This window comes from Anopheles moucheti, chromosome 3 (genome assembly GCF_943734755.1).
Source record: "Anopheles moucheti chromosome 3, idAnoMoucSN_F20_07, whole genome shotgun sequence".
Taxonomy (NCBI): Eukaryota; Metazoa; Arthropoda; class Insecta; order Diptera; family Culicidae; genus Anopheles; species Anopheles moucheti.
In genome coordinates, this window is record NC_069141.1 from 69,078,917 (window position 1) to 69,105,163 (window position 26,247).

The 26,247-nt window shown below is 44.3% G+C and overlaps 3 protein-coding genes across 7 annotated transcripts; 2 read left to right on the top strand and 1 right to left on the bottom strand.

The window, feature by feature from the left end:
• Window positions 1-597: 597 nt before the first annotated feature.
• On the top strand, window positions 598-1,509 carry LOC128301127 (brachyurin-like). The gene has a single exon (XM_053037457.1). It carries the CDS (start codon window positions 598-600, stop codon window positions 1,507-1,509), a length of 912 nt encoding a protein of 303 aa, XP_052893417.1.
• Window positions 1,510-1,656: 147 nt separating this feature from the next.
• Window positions 1,657-2,909, bottom strand: LOC128304849 (collagenase-like). Its single transcript, XM_053042090.1, has 3 exons — window positions 2,650-2,909; window positions 2,420-2,577; window positions 1,657-2,281 (listed from the first exon to the last, which is right to left on the bottom strand). The coding sequence occupies exons 1-3, from the start codon at window positions 2,907-2,909 to the stop codon at window positions 1,665-1,667; spliced, it is 1,035 nt and encodes a 344-aa protein (XP_052898050.1). The 3' UTR covers window positions 1,657-1,664.
• Window positions 2,910-3,579: 670 nt separating this feature from the next.
• Window positions 3,580-11,304, top strand: LOC128305513 (RNA-binding protein 1-like). 5 transcript variants are annotated; one of them, XR_008287463.1, is made up of 5 exons: window positions 3,580-3,714; window positions 4,159-4,436; window positions 4,506-4,595; window positions 5,276-7,396; window positions 7,486-8,030. XR_008287463.1 is itself a non-coding variant. In XM_053042993.1 (4 exons), the coding sequence occupies exons 2-4, from the start codon at window positions 4,228-4,230 to the stop codon at window positions 10,055-10,057; spliced, it is 399 nt and encodes a 132-aa protein (XP_052898953.1). In that variant the 5' UTR covers window positions 3,580-3,714; window positions 4,159-4,227; the 3' UTR covers window positions 10,058-11,304. The 5 variants fall into 5 exon arrangements, 3 of the variants coding, with proteins under 3 accessions (XP_052898953.1, XP_052898954.1, XP_052898952.1); XR_008287464.1 differs by having other exon boundaries at window positions 5,276-6,088; window positions 6,156-8,030; XM_053042993.1 differs by lacking the exons at window positions 5,276-7,396; window positions 7,486-8,030 and adding an exon at window positions 9,958-11,304.
• Window positions 11,305-26,247: the final 14,943 nt, after the last annotated feature.

Below are 26,247 nucleotides of genomic sequence, written 5' to 3' on the forward strand. Positions count from 1 at the left end.
AGACTAATATCGAAGTGAAGTGGCTAGTACGTTGAAGCGTCCACCACAAGGGTACTCACCAACCATTGGAAAATGGCCGCGCTCTTGTCGGAGCTGCACTGAATCCACAGAGAAGGCAAGTTATTAGAGTTGAATTATAACGACACGCGACAGCTGAAAGGATGATTACTTGTTAGAGCTTGCATGAAAATTCACATAATCTTCGCAACATGCTACTTTGGAGTTTCCGTTAATCGTCATCGAAATCGTGCACAAGCGCTGAACCGGTGTAATCTTTTATCACACCTGACGGTAAGACTTTAATCAACGAAATCCCACACCGGCGTGGCCATCTCTCGGTTGGGAAATGTTCGATAAGTAATCAGTCATTATCGCGCGTATGTTTACGCTCTTCGGACAAATAAAGTCCTGGCGAAGAAGCGTATAGACGTGCCATGTATCGGAATTCCCCAAAACGGACGCCTTGAATGTCTTATCTTGCGTAGATTAATGCGCCACCGTACCGGTTGACGTAGTGATTTGCCAGGCACTATGTATAAAGTACCTCCATCACGGTTCTGCACCGTGTAGAGCGTCCGGAGAATCGGCGAAAGCAAGATGAGAACCCTCACCGTAGTAGCCCTGCTGGCGTTGGCCGCTGTCGCCAGTGGCGAATGGATCGACATTGACTGGACGCAGGTGAAACCGATCGAGCAGTTCGATCACTACTGGCAGCGGTTGCCGGCGGAGCTCCAGTTTCTGCGCCATGCCCGCCCGTCCCAGCGTATCGTGAACGGTCAGGAAGCCGTACCAGGGCAGTTCCCGTACCAGATTGCACTGCTAAGTAACTTTGCCGCCGGTGGCGGTCTCTGCGGTGGTACCGTCATCACGAACAACTACATCCTGACCGCGGCACACTGTGTGGTCGATGGCGGTGGTGCTGTCGCCACGGACGGTACGGCAATTCTCGGTGCCCACAACCGTGTGACGAACGAACCGACCCAGCAGCGTATTGGCTTCGTGCAGTCCGGTGTGGCCGTACATCCCAGCTACAATCCGACGCTGATCCGCAACGACATCGCCACGGTGCGGCTGAACAGTCCGGCTGTCTACAACGATCGCGTGCAGCCGATTGCGCTGCCGGCCCGTTCCGATGGTCGCACGTTCGCCGGTATGGTCGGCACGGCGTCCGGTTTCGGACGCACCTCGGACGCACTGCCGGGTGCGTCGGATGTGCTGATGTACACGAACAATCCCGTCATGACGAATGCCGCTTGTATCAGCGCGTGGAACATTCTGCTGGTGTCGGATCAGAACGTGTGCCTGGATGCGACCGGTGGCCGATCGGTGTGCAACGGTGACTCGGGCGGTCCGCTCACGGTAGTCGACAACGGCAACAGTCTGGAGATCGGTATTGCATCGTTCGTGTCGGCACAGGGTTGTGCTTCGGGCATTCCCTCCGTGTGGGTGCGTGTGTCCTTCTATCGGGACTTTATCGAGCAGAACTCGGACTACGAGTTCGGTGCATAGGATGTAAGACTTTATGGTACGACCCCCGGCGATGTAAATATAAACAAATACCCGCTCTTTATTGCATCACGTAGTGCTTAGTGCCTTTATTGGTGTGAACAAACGGTCACTGACTTAGACGACTTTCAGGGATCAGTTTAGCAGGCTTGATCCGCTCAGTAGGTGACACGATGTTGTACCCTTATGTTTGGCCGGTTCGTCCGGTGCGGCGGCATAAAGTTTTCGGTGGTAGTGATGGGCGGTGGTTCCGTAGTGGTCGTCTGCGGAATGTCCGGTGTCGTTTCTGGGGTGGTAGTTACAGGTTCACCAGTAGTAGTGGTCAGCGGATTCGGTGGCGTTGGCAAGAACTCGAAATCATTCCGTATGATAACGTCCGAGTTCGCTTCAATCCAGGCCAGGTAGGGTGTGAGCCTTGTGTATACCGCCGGCCGGTCAACATCGCAACCCAACACCGATAGGAAAGCGAATACACCGATCATCGTTTGACCACCGTCTGCGTCGTCCACCGTCAGCGGGCCACCTTGATCACCCTGGCAGGGCGAACCATTGCTGGTGGATACGCACACGTGTGAGTCAGCAATGCCGCCGAGAAATTGTAGACCGCAGGCCGTATTACTGATGACGGATCCATTCACACGGTGCAAATTGTTCAGCGGAAGAATTTCGGCGGAGTTCTGCCCCAGCGCTCCCCAACCGCTTACAGTCGCCAGCTGATTTAGGAACAATGAATCGGCCTGTCTCCAGTTGGGCAGTCGCGCTAATCTGATGTAATCTGGAAAACACAAAGCACAAAGCAGTGTTGTCACACGTTTCATTTCTGTAGCGATGTTATCGGTGCAGATTGATTCCAACGGCGCGGATGTGCGATAACAACCGATCGGCACGTGGAGTTGGAGTTTTGCGTACTTACTGCTAATGCTAGCCGGTCGGGATAGTCGTACCAAGGCTATATCGTTAAGGTTTTGGCTCGGGACAAACGCTTGATGCACGATGACCTCGCTTGCGATTACAATGTCCTCGACGTCGTTCATGTTTGAGGCACCCAACAAAACCGTCGTGGCACCGGGACTGTAGAAACCATTAAACCGCGATGTGAACGTTAGCGCCACCGAAGCTCCATCGACCCGTCGGGATACTCACTTGTTGAAACAGGTAGCCGCCGTCAGAACATAGTTGATCGATACTAAACTTCCGCCGCACCAACGATTACCGATCGGCTGTTGTATCATCAAACCGGCCGCGTACGGTATCTCACCCGGTGCCGCTGGTACACCACCCCGAATGCGTGGAGTTTTCACCAAGGGTAGTTGAATGTGTCGGCCGACTAGTGCTTTGCTGGGCAAACATAATGCACACGTGAACAGGGCAGATAGTATCAACAACGTTGCAACGTGCGCCATCTTGTCGTTTTGTTTGCGACTACACGGACCGTTTATGACTAACTTCCAAACGGATTAGATTAACGCGTTTTATACCGATTTTTTCCTGATTAGCTGGTAGCTTAAAACCCACTCGGATTTGGTGAGTAATTTACCGGGCGTTCTGATAAAGCTTACGTTACTGATTGGCGATGATTTCATAGGGGGCACGGAGTTGGATGGAACACTACAACAGCTAACCGTGTATTACGAAAGATTTCCAATAGAATTTAAATTATATTATTATCATCTTTCGTTCCAATCGTTCCCAAAGAATCCGGCTCTGCTTTAAAAATAAATCGATTTGAACCGGACGTTGTAACGATAAAAATTCAAACGACCTATGCATACCTTGATTCTTTTTCGGACTTCTGCGATACTCGGTTGACAGCAGCTGTCATTATGGGGAAGGCTACATCAATAATTCGTTTGGCAGTTGTTAGCAAATTAATCGCACATTCAATGTATTTCTGGCTTTTATATTTATCTGTTCACATGTAATACAAAATCCTGTTTTTTTTATATTTAACATAATAACTGTTCCCACAGTAATGCGTGGGCTGGGCAAATTTTAATATCTCAATTCGATTGTGTGTTTCGGTATTCCAAGCTGTCAAAATAGTCCTCGCTGGTCCAGCCTTGCTGAAACTTCACCAAATTTTCTCTCTACCCGTGGTGCTTGTAAAAGTGCGTCGCACTGCAATTTACCTTTAAAAAAGTTAATAAATCGCACTAGTTCGCTACATTACTGCGTTTAATCAAAAGTTCCACTCACGTGCTACATCAGGTATGTATTATTTGCCCTTTTTACGGTCGTGGAAATACGGAAAATTGGAAATGAAAAATCCTGCTGACGACACATCGGCCCAAGATTAGGGCGGCCATCTTGCAATGGTGAAGGAAAGGAAAAAATGTGTGCAAGCGAAAAATTAAAAGTTGCCCCGTGAGGTAAAACCATCTGCACCCGTACGACGATGGCAAACGAAAAATGATCCAAGGTCAATGTTTGCGTATTGCGTTTTGATATTTCGTGCTCGTATAACTCGTCCTCTTGAGTGAAACCCTTATTTGATGATAGCGACTACATAGTGGAACAAATGTGCGAAAAACCTTAAAAATTCGAATGGGAATATGTGCAAACGGGCAGAGGAATATAAAACCAACATTAATATGGCGAAGAGCACAATATCCCCCATCTAATGCATGTTATTTTGCTTGTGTTTCACCGTAGGTTAATACTGATAACATTTTCTTTCGCGGCTAGCAGTTGTATTACATAAAATCCGTCACGCTGGATAAGATGGCGCGTTACCGTGAGTGGGACCTGCAGTGCAAGGTTTACGTAGGCAATTTGGGATCGTCTGCATCAAAGCACGAGATCGAAAGTGCCTTCGGCAAGTATGGGCCATTGAGAAATGTTTGGGTAGCACGCAATCCTCCTGGTTTCGCCTTCGTAGAGTTCGAGGATAAGCGTGACGCTGAAGATGCAGTTCGCTCATTGGACGGAACGTAAGTTTAATTATACGGTTTATACGTTTGTTCGTTGCCGCTTATCGTGTTTTTTGTTATCCTCGACAGACGGTGTTGTGGAACTCGCATCCGGGTAGAGATGTCCTCTGGCAGATCGCGACGTGATGAGCGTACGCGCCGACCTCGTCGTTCGTACAGGTAAGTCGAGGTTTAGCCGATAGTGATGATTTAGATGTAAAATGTTAGTCTCATATAATAAGCATAGCGATTTAGAGTACATCCAAAGCTAAAGAACCAAAACCGTAGAGTTAATCTACCCTTTCGAGCCACATGCAATGTGTTTTGGTAAAGCGTTTCTCTTCCTTCCTTCTTTCTAAACAAAGTAGAACTTCACCCGCTCGATGTAATCATATTTCGATTTATGCAGCCTCGTTTTGACTGTGTTTCTTTTTGTTTTGCGTGTGTTTGCGAGTGTGTGGAAGCAAAAATAATGTAAAACCAAGCTAAATGGTGGCCCGTACATGAACTTTTGTCTTATCTTTCCCGAGCAAATGGAAAACAAAACGCCAACTACTAGTAGAGCATGTAATAATATCGTTTGGAGTATTTGTTTGACAGGATGAGAGACATTAACACTGATAAAAGATCAAGCAAAATCATAACAAGGGAGAGGGGATCGTAACGCAAAATGCTCGAACTCGGTTTAGGATCCATTGCGGGTTTGTTGGACCGTTTTCTTTCTCATTACCTATCGTAAACCCGAAAGCAATACAGAACGCCCATCCCCAAAAAAAAAGAAACTGAAAACAAGAAAAGATACTCGTACGTGTAACATAGAAGTAAACAATCTAACCGATGGTTGATCAAACAAATTTCAGGGCAAACTCTTCTATGATACTACTCCACGACAGCGACTTCCGCCAAAGAACATCATCTTGTCCAAATTTTGCTAGTAGCGCTACTAGTGTTAAGTCTACTACCGCAACCACCACCACCACCACCATCAATTCCACCAATTTTACCACCACCATCACAACTACCACCACCAAAAATACAACCACTACTACTACTACTACTACTACTTCCACCAACACCACCACTACTTCTGCTGCGCGCCTGAGCTCCTGCCGGTGCGGCTCGATCTCTTCTAGACCCGATCATTCGTCTTCCGGCGACCACTACTACTGCTTCTACCACTACTACTACTGCTGCTGCTACGGGCATGCGTACGTGCTTCTACCTCTACTACCGCAAGCGCCCACCGCGACAGCATTATTGGCAGCAGTAGCGGCGACAGCGCTGTGCTTCCTCTTGCGATGGGCTTCAGCAACGGCAGCGGCCCTTCAATACGACGGCCTCGAGATCTGCAGTTTGCTTCCCCTTCTACTGCCGTTACTACTACCATCACTGCTACTGCCACTACTTCTACTACTACTACTACTACTGCTACTTCATCATCTTCTTCCACACCCTCTCCAACGGCTGGGTAGTAGCAGCGATCACCTCAGCAGCACCACACACAGTCTTCGTTGCGATACAGCGCCCTGCACCGCCGGGTGGTGCCTTCATCCACTACCATCGACTCGCCCCCCGTGAACACTGTTGGTTCCAACTTGGTGAGACAAACTCTATTGGAGGTTGAGCTGTGTCGCTCACCTCGGATGTCTCGTCTTTGCGGAAGCGGGCGACAGGTTGGTGTTTGTTTTTCCACCGACCGGCCGCCTGATGTGCTGATAATGTTCAAATTCTTGCTAGCAGAACAGGAACAGCAGTAGCAGTAAGATCAGCCTTCCTGCTAGGGTTCTGCTCATCAAGAACCCAAAACGGATCACGCAAAGTTCTGTTCAGTTCATGCGTTAGATGCGCATCAGAGCGTTCAAGATGTGCACTCATCACAGTCTTCCTGTGACTATCCCGTGACGATGTCAAAGGCTGTACCAACTTTTCCGCGAAGTAGCAGAGGACGAGACACAAGCATCGTGAGGGGCATCGCGCTGCAACAGTTAGTCAGCCAGCCACCAATCGTGTCCCGAACCCTTTTCCATGGTTCCACCATGGAACCTGGTCCCAGTTCCAGGGGATTTTCGCACCTCGGAATCTGTGTTTTGTTTTTCTTTTCTCTTTTTTTTTTGTATCTCTTTCCCAGCGAGATCCTTCAACTTCATTTGTGTGTGTGTGTGCGTATGTGTGGTCTGACCACTCTGTACGAATGTTATTGTTTGCGCTCCCTTGTGATGGACGTGCCGAAGCGCGTGTCCATCATCCGCAAACACACATCCTTGTTCATCACCATCATCATCTCCTTCGGCTTCGCGCGCTCTAGGGGCTTCTACGTGATCCTTTTGCACCTGCCAACTGTATCATCACCGACCATTCTTCACCAACCTCTACCTACCAAGCGCGTACTCTGCCGCTACCGCTACTACTATCTACTTCTATTACTACAACTACTGCTGCTGCTACTAGTACTACTACCCACAACTGCTACTAGTGCTGCACCATCATCGTCAACGAATGGGCATCCTTTGGGAGGCAAAACAAAACAAAAAAACCAAGACACCAGCATGACATGGTGGTACCAACCGATACCACACCACCCTTCTCAACAGCTTCTTCATGGCAACATAAAGTACTTCTGGTGCTGATGCTGCTGCTGCTGCTGCTGCTGCTGCTTCTTTCTTCTGCTACCGTCATCACCATTTTCTTCGGTGCTGCTTGGGTATATGATGTGCTGTGGGGGGATATTATGCACCACATCTGGGCAGATCTTCCTTGACGCTCGCTTCTTGAACCATCCGGGCACATACCCATCCTTAACGAGATCCGTGTTTGCATCGCTCCCGTGGTGATCCCAGCGGGGCGTTACAGTTGGTGCAGTTTTAGTGTGCAATTGTGTTGTGTTTTGGTAGCAGTCCAACCATTGTCCTACTCTCCGTGCTAGCGCGCTCTAAGCTATACCAACAGTATGCAAGCAAGCGAAAAAAAAAAACACCGCAACTGTAAGTGACCCAACCCAATTCATTCCTCCATATGTTTTTTTTTTGTTTAAACTCCCAACAATCATTGTGCGTAAATAATGTATCTTTAGCTCCTAGTGGAAGCCAAGCCGCTGCAAGCCATTTGTCAAGCTCCTCCTTCCGACATCACCACAAAACAACAAACTCTCACGACCATGTCTCTTTCACCATCACTAATCATCATGACACCGTTGACTACTACCCGTACCTACGCGCGAGTACCGCGACCACACATCATCTCCATCATCATCTTGCCAGTTCGTTTGCCACGTAACAACACCACCGATCTGTAAAGCTTTGGCGGCATAATACCAAAGTCACCGCCGCATCGTGCGCGTGTGCCGACCGGCTGCTGATCCAATCTTCCTTCCCTTGCGAGATCTCTTGCCGTGATCATCGACAACCTCGAAAGTGAGATGACAATCGAAAACACCCATTCATATCTCCCCATCCCAACACTGGCATCTCTTCGCAAAACACCGGTGTCCGGCGTTTGCGGTGGCATCTCTACCATCTGTAGCCGCCTTCCCTTCGGTAGGACTTCTTCACGTCTTCTGCAAGTGCTGCAGCGCACAAAACCGGCAACCACTGGTACCACTGAAGATCGCGCATACAATCCGTTGTTGAATTGGATCGAATGAATCTAAAAATCAAAGCTTCTTCCTTCACCAACCACCAACCACCACGACCACACCAACCACCACCACCACCAAATCACATCCACCATATCAAATATGCTCCACAACGCGTGTGTGCGCTCGCTTTCTCTTCTCATCTCTTCTTCCGTTACCGGAAAAGGTAGGATGTGTATGTATGATTTTTTGTTCTTTTATAACGCTTTTTCCTTTTTTATATATATGTATATTCAACCACACATTATTTTGACACTGTCGCAGCAATGCAACGGATTTTTTTTTCTATGTCTCTCTCTTCTATTATTAATTTCTCTGTTTTTTTTTAGTTATCAATCTCCTTTCGGGTGTTTTTTACGTATATTGTGTGCGTATCAGAAATTTAGTAAAATCGTCCTATGTTTGTCTTAAATTTTAAGCCCCGTAGTATTTCTACCGTTTTGTTCCGTTTATACTTTTCCTTTAAAGTATTTGCGTCGCGTGGCGTGTTTCGTTGTATGTCCAATTAACTGTGTATTGTTTTTTGTTTGTTTGTAGCTGCGTTCAGTTTCCGTACACACATACACGCGCACACATAGAGCTTTGTTTATTGGTTTTAAATTATCACAGGCAGATTGGTCTGGCTCTCAACTGTTCAACAACCTTCTCTGGTCCAAGACAAACATCGACATAATACACCCGTGCCGGTTCCCGTTTACTGTTGCTATTCAGCGAACGCAGTAACCACCAATGGCATCATCAGTGACTATATCTGCTTGGGGGTGGTCTGCGGGATTGTCCAACAAGTCACAGATATAATCAGCTAGTAGTGAGCAAGACAGTCGGGGGGACAGGTTTAGCTGAAGCGCAATATTTTCATTTCCTCTAGTAGAAAAGAATAACTTCGAGGGAACCCTCATCGATGTTGTAGATCGTATCTTGTTAAGCAAAGAATATTAGTGGGAGTTTACTGAGAGTGACAACTGGATCCCGGTGCCTATTCTCATCAAGATCGTCCCTCCAAACCCAATATATCCTTCCAGTGGCGGGTTACTCAAAATCAAGTAAAGCCTGAAATGACAGACCAACCACTACGAAGTTGTAGCGTCAAAACAGAAGAAGAATTAAATGCGGAGGACTTTGTAACATTTGCCAAAGGTCTGGACTTGGGGTTCCTTATTATAATGTCGATCGTAGCAGACATTCGAGGAACAGAATATAGCGAGATCCAGAGATCAATCTGGAATCACATCGTTGACGGCTAACAAGTTGCGCACCTAATACCCTTCAACATTAGTAGTGTATAATTGTCGTGGGTTTTATTAGTGGGTTTAGGGGTGAGTGTGGCTTACCTTTGTCCTACTGTGCATGGTGGAGTGGTTTCGCTAGAGAGAAAAAAAAAACATCAGCAGCTTATTGTTTTTGCCGTGCCAAAGTTCGGTATTCGATGCTCTAATATGTTTAAACAAAGGTGGCGCTACAAGAAATACACCAAGGACACGATCAGAGACATACATTAAGAGATTGAGTCTCACAGTAGTACATCGCAAGAGAACTCAACGGAGGGGGCTTCTGCAGAGATTGTGCTGCCAACCAAGTGTACTGAATTTGTTTGTTTACGAGTAGCTCGTTCTGTGCGTTAGTTGTGCCCGGTTTTTATTAAACTTTATATTCTACCGTATTCTCTAATCTAGCGTCACAGTTGAAATCGAAATAGTGCAAATTTAGCCGATCTTACCAAACATACCTAATATGCTGCTTCATATACATCTTTATCCAATGCGAATAAGTCTAGTTGGAACCGCCAATAATTTCGTCTGTTCTCGAACATCAACCGTTCCACTTTCTTCCTTCCTCCAAAAAAAAAACAAACAAACAAACCGTCCTCCACCGTCCTTTCCGGCTTCATTTTCCTCTACTCTCTTTATTCAGATCTCGATCACCACGTCGTTCCAGATCACGCAGCCGCAGCATGAGCCGAGAGCGCGATCGCGATCGTCGCAGCCGCAGTGGATCTCGCGACCGTCGCTAAGATGATGCTGCCTGTGGATGTGGACATGTGTCGTACGCTAAGAGGACAAACCCCGGGCGAACATAAATGCATGCAGGTGGTGTGCGTGTGTGTGTGATTAGGATAGGGATGACCGATACATATACATATATATATAGATATAGCGCGTGTGTGAGAAAGGATGCGCGTGCTAAGTTTGATAGGCCACATCACGATGAGGAGGGACTATCAAAGAGCACCCGCGCGATGTGTTCTTTTTCTTTATCATTACTTTTATTAAGTAATAATTTGGATTAGATGATAAGCCGACAATGAATTTTACTATGGTGGACTGTGGGGAGATTTTTGGTAGAAAACAAATGAATAGTTTACAGCAGCAACACCATCGACATAGCTCGGAATCAATAGAACTAAAATAGGAACAAACGTACACAACAAAAGAACAAAACGAATAGAAAAAACTGCATTGTTGTTCGTAAAGCTGCTCTGAACGACTCGTTGTGTGGAGTATTTCATAATATAAGCAAAGCCCATTCAACGACATCAGTTGTTGGGAGTGGCCCGACAGTAAGATTGAACCACAAGTATTTGCTAAACTTTCATTCTTCCTGCCACATTCATCCATCTCGCGCCCTTGTGGCGCTAATTTTGCTCATTCTCTATGGGTTTGTGTGTATGTGTGTGTGATTCGAATAATCTCTTGTCGTTTTGTCCTTCCGGGTTCCCCACACACATTATGCGTCCCACAGTTTTTTTTTGTTGATAAATTTGCTGATATCAGTAAATGTTGAAGATGCATCGCCTGAAATGAACGCATTTTTTCAAAAAGCTCACATCGCTTTCTTCTGCTAATCTCTTCCTCCAAGTGGAATGTAAAACAAAAACGAATTTTGCTAAAGGAATTAGGATGGGCACGTGTGAGCACGTGCAAGATAATACAACAGTTAGTAGTGTTGAGTTTTGGGTATTGTTCTTTCTATCAACAAATACGATTCTACTATTTGTCAAATAAGGGGACGGACATTACTCACACAAACCGTCTCTCACGTCTGGGAATATTGCGCGTGGATTTGTTTTTGTATTATAAAGCACAGGTGGTCTCTAGGTAAGCTTCGTCGACGTTTCTGCCAACCTGGAGCTGCAGCTACAAAATGACTGCGCAACGCAACTTCTGTTTTGTTTCTTTCTTAAAACTAACACTTACTTAGTGAATAAGAATCTTAAAACGTAAACGATAAATAAAGAGAAACAGACAGTACACGAATACAACATAACCAGTATCGTACGATCTTTACGTTATATCACAAATCTATTACTATGCAGAGTTCTGATAAATTTCATAAAAAGAACTAATTAAAAATATGTTATTACAATGTTTTTTTTATTTAAGATATATATAAAATGATTATAACATTTCTTATATTGTTATTTTTTTGATAATCATTGGGATTTTATTAATATTTGAAAAGTTCATTGTTTTAAACATAATATTTGAAAAATATACTTCCTTAATTTATCATAATTTTCATAAACAGCATTGCATTTTACTATAAGAGCAACGGAAACAAAAATTTAAACAGATTTTTCTCGTTTAGATACAGTGTCATCTATGTGTAAGAATGAAAAGCTCTTTTAGATACAGTGTCATCTATGTGTGACAATAAAAAGCTCGCTTGGATACAGTGTCATCTATGTGTAAGAATAAAAAGCTCTTTTCGACACAGTGTCATCTATGTGTAAGAATGAAAAGCATTTTTCGGTACAGTTAAAGAATGAAGAGCTCTTTTCAATACAGTGTCATCAATGTTTAAAAATGAAAAACCCTGCGTGGAGATAACATTTTATTAATTTTCACACCAAATTCAGCATGTTTATAGCCGTGATCGGATACTTCGATCGGACGGAAATTTTATGCCGAAAATCGAAAAAGTAACAGGAGCGAAGAACGCGCGAGGAGGATACATTTTATTAATTTTCACACCAATTTCAGCATGTTTATAGCCGTGATCGGATACTTCGATCGGACGGAAATTTTATACCGAAAATCGAAAAAGTAACAGGAGCGAAGAACGCGCGAGGAGGATACATTTTATTAATTTTCACACCAATTTCAGCATGTTTATAGCCGTGATCGGATACTTCGATCGGACGGAAATTTTATACCGAAAATCGAAAAAGTAACAGGAGCGAAGAACACGCGTGGAGGTAACATTTTATAAAATTTCAAACCAACTGGTATTCTGTTTTCAGATTTCCGATACCAGGAGAGCATGGTTTTCAAGAGGTGACACCTGGTACCAGCCGAGCAAGCACAAATCACGCGCATCCCGGTAGTTGCGATCCCAAGTTGTTGCATGTAAGATGTTGCATGCCAAATGTTACGCAACATGTGTTGCGCAACATATGTTGCATGCCATATGTTATGCAACATATGTTGCGCAACATATGTTGTGCAACATGTGTCGTGCAACATCTTGGTACTCGACTGGTACCAGGTGTTACCTCTTGAAAAACATGCTCTCCTGGTATCGGAAATCTGAAAACAGCTGGTTTGTATGAAAAGTTAGTGTATAAACATTGCATACCTTACGGCGGAAATTTGGTTGCACAGTTAGTGTATACACATTGCATACCTTCCGGCGCAGTACCAGGAGCTACCTCTTCCTTGGATGCTCTCCAGGTACTAAACTTTCGAAAACTGGTAGTTTTTGAAGCAGTTTTTCGGTGGTTTTCGAGCAAAATTGCTGTACTAGGTGCTACCTCTTCCGTGGTATGCTCTCCTGGTACTAAACATTCGAAAACTGGTAGTTTTTGAAGCAGTTTTTCGGTGGTTTTCGAGCAAAATTGCTGTACTAGGTGCTACCTCTTCCGTGGTATGCTCTCCTGGTACTAAACATTCGAAAACTGGTAGTTTTTGAAGCAGTTTTTCGGTGGTTTTCGAGCAAAATTGCTGTACTAGGTGCTACCTCTTCCGTGGTATGCTCTCTTGGTACTAAACATTCGACAACTGGTAGTGTTTGAAGCAGTTTTTCGGTGGTTTTCGAGCAAAATTGCTGTACTAGGTGCTACCTCTTCCGTGGTATGCTCTCCTGGTACTAAACATTCGACAACTGGTAGTGTTTGAAGCAGTTTTTCGGTGGTTTTCGAGCAAAATTGCTGTACTAGGCGCTACCTCTTCCGTGGTATGCTCTCCTGGTACTAAACATTCGAAAACTGGTAGTGTTTGAAGCTGTTTTTCGCTGGTTTTCGAGCAAAATTGCTGTACTAGGTGCTACCTCTTCCGTGGTATGCTCTCCTGGTACTAAACATTCGAAAACTGGTAGTGTTTGAAGCAGTTTTTCGGTGATTTTCGAGCAAAATTGCTGTTCTAGGTGCTACCTCTTCCGTGGTATGCTCTCCTGGTACTAAACATTCGAAAACTGGTAGTTTATGAAGCAGTTTTTCGGTGGCTTTCGAGCAAAATTGCTGTACTAGGCGCTACCTCTTCCGTGGTATGCTCTCCTGGTACTAAACATTCGAAAACTGGTAGTTTTTGAAGCAGTTTTTCGGTGGTTTTCGAGCAAAATTGCTGTACTAGGCGCTACCTCTTCCGTGGTATGCTCTCCTGGTACTAAACATTCGAAAACTGGTAGTTTTTGAAGCAGTTTTTCGGTGGTTTTCGAGCAAAATTGCTGTACTAGGCGCTACCTCTTCCGTGGTATGCTCTCCTGGTACTAAACATTCGAAAACTGGTAGTTTATGAAGCAGTTTTTCGGTGGTTTTCGAGCAAAATTGCTGTACTAGGCGCTACCTCTTCCGTGGTATGCTCTCCTGGTACTAAACATTCGACAACTGGTAGTGTTTGAAGCAGTTTTTCGGTGGTTTTCGAGCAAAATTGCTGTTCTAGGTGCTACCTCTTCCGTGGTATGCTCTCCTGGTACTAAACATTCGAAAACTGGTAGTTTATGAAGCAGTTTTTCGGTGGCTTTCGAGCAAAATTGCTGTACTAGGTGCTACCTCTTCCGTGGTATGCTCTCCTGGTACTAAACATTCAAAAACTGGTAGTGTTTGAAGCAGTTTTTCGCTGGTTTTCGAGCAAAATTGCTGTACTAGATGCTACCTCTTCCGTGGTATGCTCTCCTGGTACTAAACATTCGAAAACTGGTAGTTTTTGAAGCAGTTTTTCGGTGGTTTTCGAGCAAAATTGCTGTACTAGGTGCTACCTCTTCCGTGGTATGCTCTCCTGGTACTAAACATTCGAAAACTGGTAGTTTTTGAAGCAGTTTTTCGGTGGTTTTCGAGCAAAATTGCTGTACTAGGTGCTACCTCTTCCGTGCTATGCTCTCCTGGTACTAAACATTCGAAAACTGGTAGTGTTTGAAGCTGTTTTTCGCTGGTTTTCGAGCAAAATTGCTGTACTAGGTGCTACCTCTTCCGTGGTATGCTCTCCTGGTACTAAACATTCGAAAACTGGTAGTGTTTGAAGCAGTTTTTCGGTGGTTTTCGAGCAAAATTGCTGTACTAGGTGCTACCTCTTCCGTGGTATGCTCTCCTGGTACTAAACATTCGAAAACTGGTAGTTTATGAAGCAGTTTTTCGGTGGCTTTCGAGCAAAATTGCTGTACTAGGCGCTACCTCTTCCGTGGTATGCTCTCCTGGTACTAAACATTCGAAAACTGGTAGTTTTTGAAGCAGTTTTTCGGTGGTTTTCGAGCAAAATTGCTGTACTAGGCGCTACCTCTTCCGTGGTATGCTCTCCTGGTACTAAACATTCGAAAACTGGTAGTTTTTGAAGCAGTTTTTCGGTGGTTTTCGAGCAAAATTGCTGTACTAGGCGCTACCTCTTCCGTGGTATGCTCTCCTGGTACTAAACATTCGAAAACTGGTAGTTTTTGAAGCAGTTTTTCGGTGGTTTTCGAGCAAAATTGCTGTACTAGGCGCTACCTCTTCCGTAGTATGCTCTCCTGGTACTAAACATTCGAAAACTGGTAGTTTTTGAAGCAGTTTTTCGGTGGTTTTCGAGCAAAATTGCTGTACTAGGCGCTACCTCTTCCGTGGTATGCTCTCCTGGTACTAAACATTCGACAACTGGTAGTTTATGAAGCAGTTTTTCGGTGGTTTTCGAGCAAAATTGCTGTACTAGGTGCTACCTCTTCCGTGGTATGCTCTCCTGGTACTAAACATTCGACAACTGGTAGTGTTTGAAGCAGTTTTTCGGTGGTTTTCGAGCAAAATTGCTGTACTAGGCGCTACCTCTTCCGTGGTATGCTCTCCTGGTACTAAACATTCGAAAACCGGTAGTGTTTGAAGCTGTTTTTCGCTGGTTTTCGAGCAAAATTGCTGTACTAGGTGCTACCTCTTCCGTGGTATGCTCTCCTGGTACTAAACATTCGAAAACTGGTAGTGTTTGAAGCAGTTTTTCGGTGGTTTTCGAGCAAAATTGCTGTTCTAGGTGCTACCTCTTCCGTGGTATGCTCTCCTGGTACTAAACATTCGAAAACTGGTAGTTTATGAAGCAGTTTTTCGGTGGCTTTCGAGCAAAATTGCTGTACTAGGCGCTACCTCTTCCGTGGTATGCTCTCCTGGTACTAAACATTCGAAAACTGGTAGTTTTTGAAGCAGTTTTTCGGTGGTTTTCGAGCAAAATTGCTGTACTAGGCGCTACCTCTTCCGTGGTATGCTCTCCTGGTACTAAACATTCGAAAACTGGTAGTTTTTGAAGCAGTTTTTCGGTGGTTTTCGAGCAAAATTGCTGTACTAGGCGCTACCTCTTCCGTGGTATGCTCTCCTGGTACTAAACATTCGACAACTGGTAGTGTTTGAAGCAGTTTTTCGGTGGTTTTCGAGCAAAATTGCTGTACTAGGCGCTACCTCTTCCGTGGTATGCTCTCCTGGTACTAAACATTCGAAAACTGGTAGTTTTTGAAGCAGTTTTTCGGTGGTTTTCGAGCAAAATTGCTGTACTAGGCGCTACCTCTTCCGTGGTATGCTCTCCTGGTACTAAACATTCGAAAACTGGTAGTTTATGAAGCAGTTTTTCGGTGGCTTTCGAGCAAAATTGCTGTACTAGGTGCTACCTCTTCCGTGGTATGCTCTCCTGGTACTAAACATTCGAAAACTGGTAGTTTTTGAAGCAGTTTTTCGGTGGTTTTCGAGCAAAATTGCTGTTCTAGGTGCTACCTCTTCCGTGGTATGCTCTCCTGGTACTAAACATTCGAAAACTGGTAGTTTATGAAGCAGTTTTTCGGTGGCTTTCGAGCAAAATTGCTGTACTAGGTGCTACCTCTTCCGTGGTATGCTCTCCTGGTACTAAACATTAGAAAACTGATAGTTTTTGAAGCAGTTTTTCGGTGGTTTTCGAGCAAAATTGCTGTACTAGGCGCTACCTCTTCCGTGGTATGCTCTCCTGGTACTAAACATTCGAAAACTGGTAGTTTTTGAAGCAGTTTTTCGGTGGTTTTCGAGCAAAATTGCTGTACTAGGCGCTACCTCTTCCGTGGTATGCTCTCCTGGTACTAAACATTCGAAAACTGGTAGTTTATGAAGCAGTTTTTCGGTGGCTTTCGAGCAAAATTGCTGTACTAGGTGCTACCTCTTCCGTGGTATGCTCTCCTGGTACTAAACATTAGAAAACTGATAGTTTTTGAAGCAGTTTTTCGGTGGTTTTCGAGCAAAATTGCTGTACTAGGCGCTACCTCTTCCGTGGTATGCTCTCCTGGTACTAAACATTCGAAAACTGGTAGTTTATGAAGCAGTTTTTCGGTGGCTTTCGAGCAAAATTGCTGTACTAGGTGCTACCTCTTCCGTGGTATGCTCTCCTGGTACTAAACATTAGAAAACTGATAGTTTTTGAAGCAGTTTTTCGGTGGTTTTCGAGCAAAATTGCTGTACTAGGCGCTACCTCTTCCGTGGTATGCTCTCCTGGTACTAAACATTCGAAAACTGGTAGTGTTTGAAGCAGTTTTTCGGTGGTTTTCGAGCAAAATTGCTGTACTAGGTGCTACCTCTTCCGTGGTATGCTCTCCTGGTACTAAACATTCGAAAACTGGTAGTTTATGAAGCAGTTTTTCGGTGGCTTTCGAGCAAAATTGCTGTACTAGGTGCTACCTCTTCCGTGGTATGCTCTCCTGGTACTAAACATTAGAAAACTGATAGTTTTTGAAGCAGTTTTTCGGTGGTTTTCGAGCAAAATTGCTGTACTAAGTGCTACCTCTTCCGTGGTATGCTCTCCTGGTACTAAACATTCGAAAACTGGTAGTTTTTGAAGCAGTTTTTCGGTGGCTTTCGAGCAAAATTGCTGTACTAGGTGCTACCTCTTCCGTGGTATGCTCTCCTGGTACTAAACATTAGAAAACTGATAGTTTTTGAAGCAGTTTTTCGGTGGTTTTCGAGCAAAATTGCTGTACTAGGTGCTACCTCTTCCGTGGTATGCTCTCCTGGTACTAAACATTCGAAAACTGGTAGTTTATGAAGCAGTTTTTCGGTGGCTTTCGAGCAAAATTGCTGTACTAGGTGCTACCTCTTCCGTGGTATGCTCTCCTGGTACTAAACATTCGAAAACTGGTAGTTTTTGAAGCAGTTTTTCGGTGGTTTTCGAGCAAAATTGCTGTACTAGGTGCTACCTCTTCCGTGGTATGCTCTCCTGGTACTAAACATTCGAAAACTGGTAGTGTTTGAAGCAGTTTTTCGGTGGTTTTCGAGCAAAATTGCTGTACTAGGTGCTACCTCTTCCGTGGTATGCTCTCCTGGTACTAAACATTCGAAAACTGGTAGTTTATGAAGCAGTTTTTCGGTGGCTTTCGAGCAAAATTGCTGTACTAGGCGCTACCTCTTCCGTGGTATGCTCTCCTGGTACTAAACATTCGAAAACTGGTAGTTTTTGAAGCAGTTTTTCGGTGGCTTTCGAGCAAAATTGCTGTACTAGGTGCTACCTCTTCCGTGGTATGCTCTCCTGGTACTAAACATTAGAAAACTGATAGTTTTTGAAGCAGTTTTTCGGTGGTTTTCGAGCAAAATTGCTGTACTAGGTGCTACCTCTTCCGTGGTATGCTCTCCTGGTACTAAACATTCGAAAACTGGTAGTTTATGAAGCAGTTTTTCGGTGGCTTTCGAGCAAAATTGCTGTACTAGGTGCTACCTCTTCCGTGGTATGCTCTCCTGGTACTAAACATTCGAAAACTGGTAGTGTTTGAAGCTGTTTTTCGCTGGTTTTCGAGCAAAATTGCTGTACTAGGTGCTACCTCTTCCGTGGTATGCTCTCCTGGTACTAAACATTCGAAAACTGGTAGTGTTTGAAGCAGTTTTTCGGTGGTTTTCGAGCAAAATTGCTGTACTAGGTGCTACCTCTTCCGTGGTATGCTCTCCTGGTACTAAACATTCGAAAACTGGTAGTTTATGAAGCAGTTTTTCGGTGGCTTTCGAGCAAAATTGCTGTACTAGGCGCTACCTCTTCCGTGGTATGCTCTCCTGGTACTAAACATTCGAAAACTGGTAGTTTTTGAAGCAGTTTTTCGGTGGTTTTCGAGCAAAATTGCTGTACTAGGCGCTACCTCTTCCGTGGTATGCTCTCCTGGTACTAAACATTCGAAAACTGGTAGTTTTTGAAGCAGTTTTTCGGTGGTTTTCGAGCAAAATTGCTGTACTAGGCGCTACCTCTTCCGTGGTATGCTCTCCTGGTACTAAACATTCGAAAACTGGTAGTTTTTGAAGCAGTTTTTCGGTGGTTTTCGAGCAAAATTGCTGTACTAGGCGCTACCTCTTCCGTAGTATGCTCTCCTGGTACTAAACATTCGAAAACTGGTAGTTTTTGAAGCAGTTTTTCGGTGGTTTTCGAGCAAAATTGCTGTACTAGGCGCTACCTCTTCCGTGGTATGCTCTCCTGGTACTAAACATTCGACAACTGGTAGTTTATGAAGCAGTTTTTCGGTGGTTTTCGAGCAAAATTGCTGTACTAGGTGCTACCTCTTCCGTGGTATGCTCTCCTGGTACTAAACATTCGACAACTGGTAGTGTTTGAAGCAGTTTTTCGGTGGTTTTCGAGCAAAATTGCTGTACTAGGCGCTACCTCTTCCGTGGTATGCTCTCCTGGTACTAAACATTCGAAAACCGGTAGTGTTTGAAGCTGTTTTTCGCTGGTTTTCGAGCAAAATTGCTGTACTAGGTGCTACCTCTTCCGTGGTATGCTCTCCTGGTACTAAACATTCGAAAACTGGTAGTGTTTGAAGCAGTTTTTCGGTGGTTTTCGAGCAAAATTGCTGTTCTAGGTGCTACCTCTTCCGTGGTATGCTCTCCTGGTACTAAACATTCGAAAACTGGTAGTTTATGAAGCAGTTTTTCGGTGGCTTTCGAGCAAAATTGCTGTACTAGGCGCTACCTCTTCCGTGGTATGCTCTCCTGGTACTAAACATTCGAAAACTGGTAGTTTTTGAAGCAGTTTTTCGGTGGTTTTCGAGCAAAATTGCTGTACTAGGCGCTACCTCTTCCGTGGTATGCTCTCCTGGTACTAAACATTCGAAAACTGGTAGTTTTTGAAGCAGTTTTTCGGTGGTTTTCGAGCAAAATTGCTGTACTAGGCGCTACCTCTTCCGTGGTATGCTCTCCTGGTACTAAACATTCGACAACTGGTAGTGTTTGAAGCAGTTTTTCGGTGGTTTTCGAGCAAAATTGCTGTACTAGGCGCTACCTCTTCCGTGGTATGCTCTCCTGGTACTAAACATTCGAAAACTGGTAGTTTTTGAAGCAGTTTTTCGGTGGTTTTCGAGCAAAATTGCTGTACTAGGCGCTACCTCTTCCGTGGTATGCTCTCCTGGTACTAAACATTCGAAAACTGGTAGTTTATGAAGCAGTTTTTCGGTGGCTTTCGAGCAAAATTGCTGTACTAGGTGCTACCTCTTCCGTGGTATGCTCTCCTGGTACTAAACATTCGAAAACTGGTAGTTTTTGAAGCAGTTTTTCGGTGGTTTTCGAGCAAAATTGCTGTTCTAGGTGCTACCTCTTCCGTGGTATGCTCTCCTGGTACTAAACATTCGAAAACTGGTAGTTTATGAAGCAGTTTTTCGGTGGCTTTCGAGCAAAATTGCTGTACTAGGTGCTACCTCTTCCGTGGTATGCTCTCCTGGTACTAAACATTAGAAAACTGATAGTTTTTGAAGCAGTTTTTCGGTGGTTTTCGAGCAAAATTGCTGTACTAGGCGCTACCTCTTCCGTGGTATGCTCTCCTGGTACTAAACATTCGAAAACTGGTAGTTTTTGAAGCAGTTTTTCGGTGGTTTTCGAGCAAAATTGCTGTACTAGGCGCTACCTCTTCCGTGGTATGCTCTCCTGGTACTAAACATTCGAAAACTGGTAGTTTATGAAGCAGTTTTTCGGTGGCTTTCGAGCAAAATTGCTGTACTAGGTGCTACCTCTTCCGTGGTATGCTCTCCTGGTACTAAACATTAGAAAACTGATAGTTTTTGAAGCAGTTTTTCGGTGGTTTTCGAGCAAAATTGCTGTACTAGGCGCTACCTCTTCCGTGGTATGCTCTCCTGGTACTAAACATTCGAAAACTGGTAGTTTATGAAGCAGTTTTTCGGTGGCTTTCGAGCAAAATTGCTGTACTAGGTGCTACCTCTTCCGTGGTATGCTCTCCTGGTACTAAACATTAGAAAACTGATAGTTTTTGAAGCAGTTTTTCGGTGGTTTTCGAGCAAAATTGCTGTACTAGGCGCTACCTCTTCCGTGGTATGCTCTCCTGGTACTAAACATTCGAAAACTGGTAGTGTTTGAAGCAGTTTTTCGGTGGTTTTCGAGCAAAATTGCTGTACTAGGTGCTACCTCTTCCGTGGTATGCTCTCCTGGTACTAAACATTCGAAAACTGGTAGTTTATGAAGCAGTTTTTCGGTGGCTTTCGAGCAAAATTGCTGTACTAGGTGCTACCTCTTCCGTGGTATGCTCTCCTGGTACTAAACATTAGAAAACTGATAGTTTTTGAAGCAGTTTTTCGGTGGTTTTCGAGCAAAATTGCTGTACTAAGTGCTACCTCTTCCGTGGTATGCTCTCCTGGTACTAAACATTCGAAAACTGGTAGTTTTTGAAGCAGTTTTTCGGTGGCTTTCGAGCAAAATTGCTGTACTAGGTGCTACCTCTTCCGTGGTATGCTCTCCTGGTACTAAACATTAGAAAACTGATAGTTTTTGAAGCAGTTTTTCGGTGGTTTTCGAGCAAAATTGCTGTACTAGGTGCTACCTCTTCCGTGGTATGCTCTCCTGGTACTAAACATTCGAAAACTGGTAGTTTATGAAGCAGTTTTTCGGTGGCTTTCGAGCAAAATTGCTGTACTAGGTGCTACCTCTTCCGTGGTATGCTCTCCTGGTACTAAACATTCGAAAACTGGTAGTTTTTGAAGCAGTTTTTCGGTGGTTTTCGAGCAAAATTGCTGTTCTAGGTGCTACCTCCTCCGTGGTATGCTCTCCTGGTACTAAACATTCGAAAACTGGTAGTTTATGAAGCAGTTTTTCGGTGGCTTTCGAGCAAAATTGCTGTACTAGGTGCTACCTCTTCCGTGGTATGCTCTCCTGGTACTAAACATTCGAAAACTGATAGTTTTTGAAGCAGTTTTTCGGTGGTTTTCGAGCAAAATTGCTGTACTAGGCGCTACCTCTTCCGTGGTATGCTCTCCTGGTACTAAACATTCGAAAACTGGTAGTTTTTGAAGCAGTTTTTCGGTGGTTTTCGAGCAAAATTGCTGTTCTAGGTGCTACCTCTTCCGTGGTATGCTCTCCTGGTACTAAACATTCGAAAACTGGTAGTTTATGAAGCAGTTTTTCGGTGGCTTTCGAGCAAAATTGCTGTACTAGGTGCTACCTTTTCCGTGGTATGCTCTCCTGGTACTAAACATTCGAAAACTGATAGTTTTTGAAGCAGTTTTTCGGTGGCTTTCGAGCAAAATTGCTGTACTAGGCGCTACCTCTTCCGTGGTATGCTCTCCTGGTACTAAACATTCGAAAACTGGTAGTTTTTGAAGCAGTTTTTCGGTGGTTTTCGAGCAAAATTGCTGTACTAGGCGCTACCTCTTCCGTGGTATGCTCTCCTGGTACTAAACATTCGAAAACTGGTAGTTTTTGAAGCAGTTTTTCGGTGGTTTTCGAGCAAAATTGCTGTACTAGGTGCTACCTCTTCCGTGCTATGCTCTCCTGGTACTAAACATTCAAAAACTGGTAGTGTTTGAAGCTGTTTTTCGCTGGTTTTCGAGCAAAATTGCTGTACTAGGTGCTACCTCTTCCGTGGTATGCTCTCCTGGTACTAAACATTCGAAAACTGGTAGTTTTTGAAGCAGTTTTTCGGTGGTTTTCGAGCAAAATTGCTGTACTAGGTGCTACCTCTTCCGTGGTATGCTCTCCTGGTACTAAACATTCGAAAACTGGTAGTTTATGAAGCAGTTTTTCGGTGGTTTTCGAGCAAAATTGCTGTACTAGGCGCTACCTCTTCCGTGGTATGCTCTCCTGGTACTAAACATTCGAAAACTGGTAGTTTTTGAAGCAGTTTTTCGGTGGTTTTCGAGCAAAATTGCTGTACTAGGCGCTACCTCTTCCGTGGTATGCTCTCCTGGTACTAAACATTCGAAAACTGGTAGTTTTTGAAGCAGTTTTTCGGTGGTTTTCGAGCAAAATTGCTGTACTAGGCGCTACCTCTTCCGTGCTATGCTCTCCTGGTACTAAACATTCAAAAACTGGTAGTGTTTGAAGCTGTTTTTCGCTGGTTTTCGAGCAAAATTGCTGTACTAGGTGCTACCTCTTCCGTGCTATGCTCTCCTGGTACTAAACATTCGAAAACTGGTAGTTTTTGAAGCAGTTTTTCGGTGGTTTTCGAGCAAAATTGCTGTACTAGGTGCTACCTCTTCCGTGGTATGCTCTCCTGGTACTAAACATTCGAAAACTGGTAGTTTATGAAGCAGTTTTTCGGTGGTTTTCGAGCAAAATTGCTGTACTAGGCGCTACCTCTTCCGTGGTATGCTCTCCTGGTACTAAACATTCGAAAACTGGTAGTTTTTGAAGCAGTTTTTCGGTGGTTTTCGAGCAAAATTGCTGTACTAGGCGCTACCTCTTCCGTGGTATGCTCTCCTGGTACTAAACATTCGAAAACTGGTAGTGTTTGAAGCAGTTTTTTCGGTGGTTTTCGAGCAAAATTGCTGTTCAAGGTGCTACCTCTTCCGTGGTATGCTCTCCTGGTACTAAACATTCGAAAACTGGTAGTTTATGAAGCAGTTTTTCGGTGGCTTTCGAGCAAAATTGCTGTACTAGGTGCTACCTCTTCCGTGGTATGCTCTCCTGGTACTAAACATTCAAAAACTGGTAGTGTTTGAAGCTGTTTTTCGCTGGTTTTCGAGCAAAATTGCTGTACTAGGTGCTACCTCTTCCGTGGTATGCTCTCCTGGTACTAAACATTCGAAAACTGGTAGTTTTTGAAGCTGTTTTTCGGTGGTTTTCGAGCAAAATTGCTGTACTAGGTGCTACCTCTTCCGTGGTATGCTCTCCTGGTACTAAACATTCGAAAACTGGTAGTTTTTGAAGCAGTTTTTCGGTGGTTTTCGAGCAAAATTGCTGTACTAGGTGCTACCTCTTCCGTGGTATGCTCTCCTGGTACTAAACATTCAAAAACTGGTAGTGTTTGAAGCTGTTTTTCGCTGGTTTTCGAGCAAAATTGCTGTACTAGGTGCTACCTCTTCCGTGGTATGCTCTCCTGGTACTAAACATTCGAAAACTGGTAGTTTTTGAAGCAGTTTTTCGGTGGTTTTCGAGCAAAATTGCTGTACTAGGTGCTACCTCTTCCGTGGTATGCTCTCCTGGTACTAAACATTCGAAAACTGGTAGTTTTTGAAGCAGTTTTTCGGTGGTTTTCGAGCAAAATTGCTGTACTAGGCGCTACCTCTTCCGTGGTATGCTCTCCTGGTACTAAACATTCGAAAACTGGTAGTGTTTGAAGCAGTTTTTCGGTGGTTTTCGAGCAAAATTGCTGTTCTAGGTGCTACCTCTTCCGTGGTATGCTCTCCTGGTACTAAACATTCGAAAACTGGTAGTTTATGAAGCAGTTTTTCGGTGGCTTTCGAGCAAAATTGCTGTACTAGGTGCTACCTCTTCCGTGGTATGCTCTCCTGGTACTAAACATTAGAAAACTGATAGTTTTTGAAGCAGTTTTTCGGTGGTTTTCGAGCAAAATTGCTGTACTAGGCGCTACCTCTTCCGTGGTATGGTCTCCTGGTACTAAACATTCGAAAACTGGTAGTGTTTGAAGCAGTTTTTCGGTGGTTTTCGAGCAAAATTGCTGTACTAGGCGCTACCTCTTCCGTGGTATGCTCTCCTGGTACTAAACATTCGAAAACTGGTAGTTTTTGAAGCAGTTTTTCGGTGGTTTTCGAGCAAAATTGCTGTACTAGGCGCTACCTCTTCCGTGCTATGGTCTCCTGGTACTAAACATTCGAAAACTGGTAGTTTTTGAAGCAGTTTTTCGGTGGTTTTCGAGCAAAATTGCTGTACTAGGCGCTACCTCTTCCGTGGTATGCTCTCCTGGTACTAAACATTCAAAAACTGGTAGTTTATGAAGCAGTTTTTCGGTGGTTTTCGAGCAAAATTGCTGTACTAGGCGCTACCTCTTCCGTGGTATGCTCTCCTGGTACTAAACATTCGAAAACTGGTAGTTTTTGAAGCAGTTTTTCGGTGGTTTTCGAGCAAAATTGCTGTACTAGGTGCTACCTCTTCCGTGGTATGCTCTCCTGGTACTAAACATTCGAAAACTGGTAGTTTTTGAAGCAGTTTTTCGGTGGTTTTCGAGCAAAATTGCTATACTAGGTGCTACCTCTTCCGTGGTATGCTCTCCTGGTACTAAACATTCGAAAACTGGTAGTTTTTGAAGCAGTTTTTCGGTGGTTTTCGAGCAAAATTGCTGTACTAGGTGCTACCTCTTCCGTGGTATGCTCTCCTGGTACTAAACATTAGAAAACTGATAGTTTTTGAAGCAGTTTTTCGGTGGTTTTCGAGCAAAATTGCTGTACTAGGTGCTACCTCTTCCGTGGTATGCTCTCCTGGTACTAAACATTCGAAAACTGGTAGTGTTTGAAGCAGTTTTTCGGTGGTTTTCGAGCAAAATTGCTGTACTAGGTGCTACCTCTTCCGTGGTATGCTCTCCTGGTACTAAACATTAGAAAACTGATAGTTTTTGAAGCAGTTTTTCGGTGGTTTTCGAGCAAAATTGCTGTACTAGGCGCTACCTCTTCCGTGGTATGCTCTCCTGGTACTAAACATTCGAAAACTGGTAGTTTTTGAAGCAGTTTTTCGGTGGTTTTCGAGCAAAATTGCTGTACTAGGTGCTACCTCTTCCGTGGTATGCTCTCCTGGTACTAAACATTCAAAAACTGGTAGTGTTTGAAGCTGTTTTTCGCTGGTTTTCGAGCAAAATTGCTGTACTAGGTGCTACCTCTTCCGTGGTATGCTCTCCTGGTACTAAACATTCGAAAACTGGTAGTTTTTGAAGCAGTTTTTCGGTGGTTTTCGAGCAAAATTGCTGTACTAGGTGCTACCTCTTCCGTGGTATGCTCTCCTGGTACTAAACATTAGAAAACTGATAGTTTTTGAAGCAGTTTTTCGGTGGCTTTCGAGCAAATTTGCTGTACTAGGTGCTACCTCTTCCGTGGTATGCTCTCCTGGTACTAAACATTCAAAAACTGGTAGTGTTTGAAGCTGTTTTTCGCTGGTTTTCGAGCAAAATTGCTGTACTAGGTGCTACCTCTTCCGTGGTATGCTCTCCTGGTACTAAACATTCGAAAACTGGTAGTTTTTGAAGCAGTTTTTCGGTGGTTTTCGAGCAAAATTGCTGTACTAGGCGCTACCTCTTCCGTGGTATGCTCTCCTGGTACTAAACATTAGAAAACTGATAGTTTTTGAAGCAGTTTTTCGGTGGTTTTCGAGCAAAATTGCTGTACTAGGCGCTACCTCTTCCGTGGTATGCTCTCCTGGTACTAAACATTAGAAAACTGATAGTTTTTGAAGCAGTTTTTCGGTGGTTTTCGAGCAAAATTGCTGTACTAGGTGCTACCTCTTCCGTGGTATGCTCTCCTGGTACTAAACATTCGAAAACTGGTAGTGTTTGAAGCAGTTTTTCGGTGGCTTTCGAGCAAAATGCTGTACTAGGTGCTACCTCTTCCGTGGTATGCTCTCCTGGTACTAAACATTCGAAAACTGGTAGTGTTTGAAGCAGT

Excerpts from the sequence above, each read along its gene's own strand:
- LOC128301127 (XM_053037457.1), top strand. The coding sequence starts at position 598 with ATGAGAACCCTCACCGTAGTAGCCCTGCTGGCGTTGGCCGCTGTCGCC.
- LOC128304849 (XM_053042090.1), bottom strand. The coding sequence starts at position 2,909 with ATGGCGCACGTTGCAACGTTGTTGATACTATCTGCCCTGTTCACGTGT. Across the intron at positions 2,578-2,649 it reads GCGGCTACCTGTTTCAACAA|TCCCGGTGCCACGACGGTTT; the intron begins GTGAGTATCCCG and ends TGGTTTCTACAG. Across the intron at positions 2,282-2,419 it reads CCGACCGGCTAGCATTAGCA|ATTACATCAGATTAGCGCGA; the intron begins GTAAGTACGCAA and ends TGTGTTTTCCAG.
- LOC128305513 (XM_053042992.1), top strand. The coding sequence starts at position 4,228 with ATGGCGCGTTACCGTGAGTGGGACCTGCAGTGCAAGGTTTACGTAGGC. Across the intron at positions 4,437-4,505 it reads GTTCGCTCATTGGACGGAAC|ACGGTGTTGTGGAACTCGCA; the intron begins GTAAGTTTAATT and ends TATCCTCGACAG. Across the intron at positions 4,596-5,275 it reads CGACCTCGTCGTTCGTACAG|GGCAAACTCTTCTATGATAC; the intron begins GTAAGTCGAGGT and ends AACAAATTTCAG.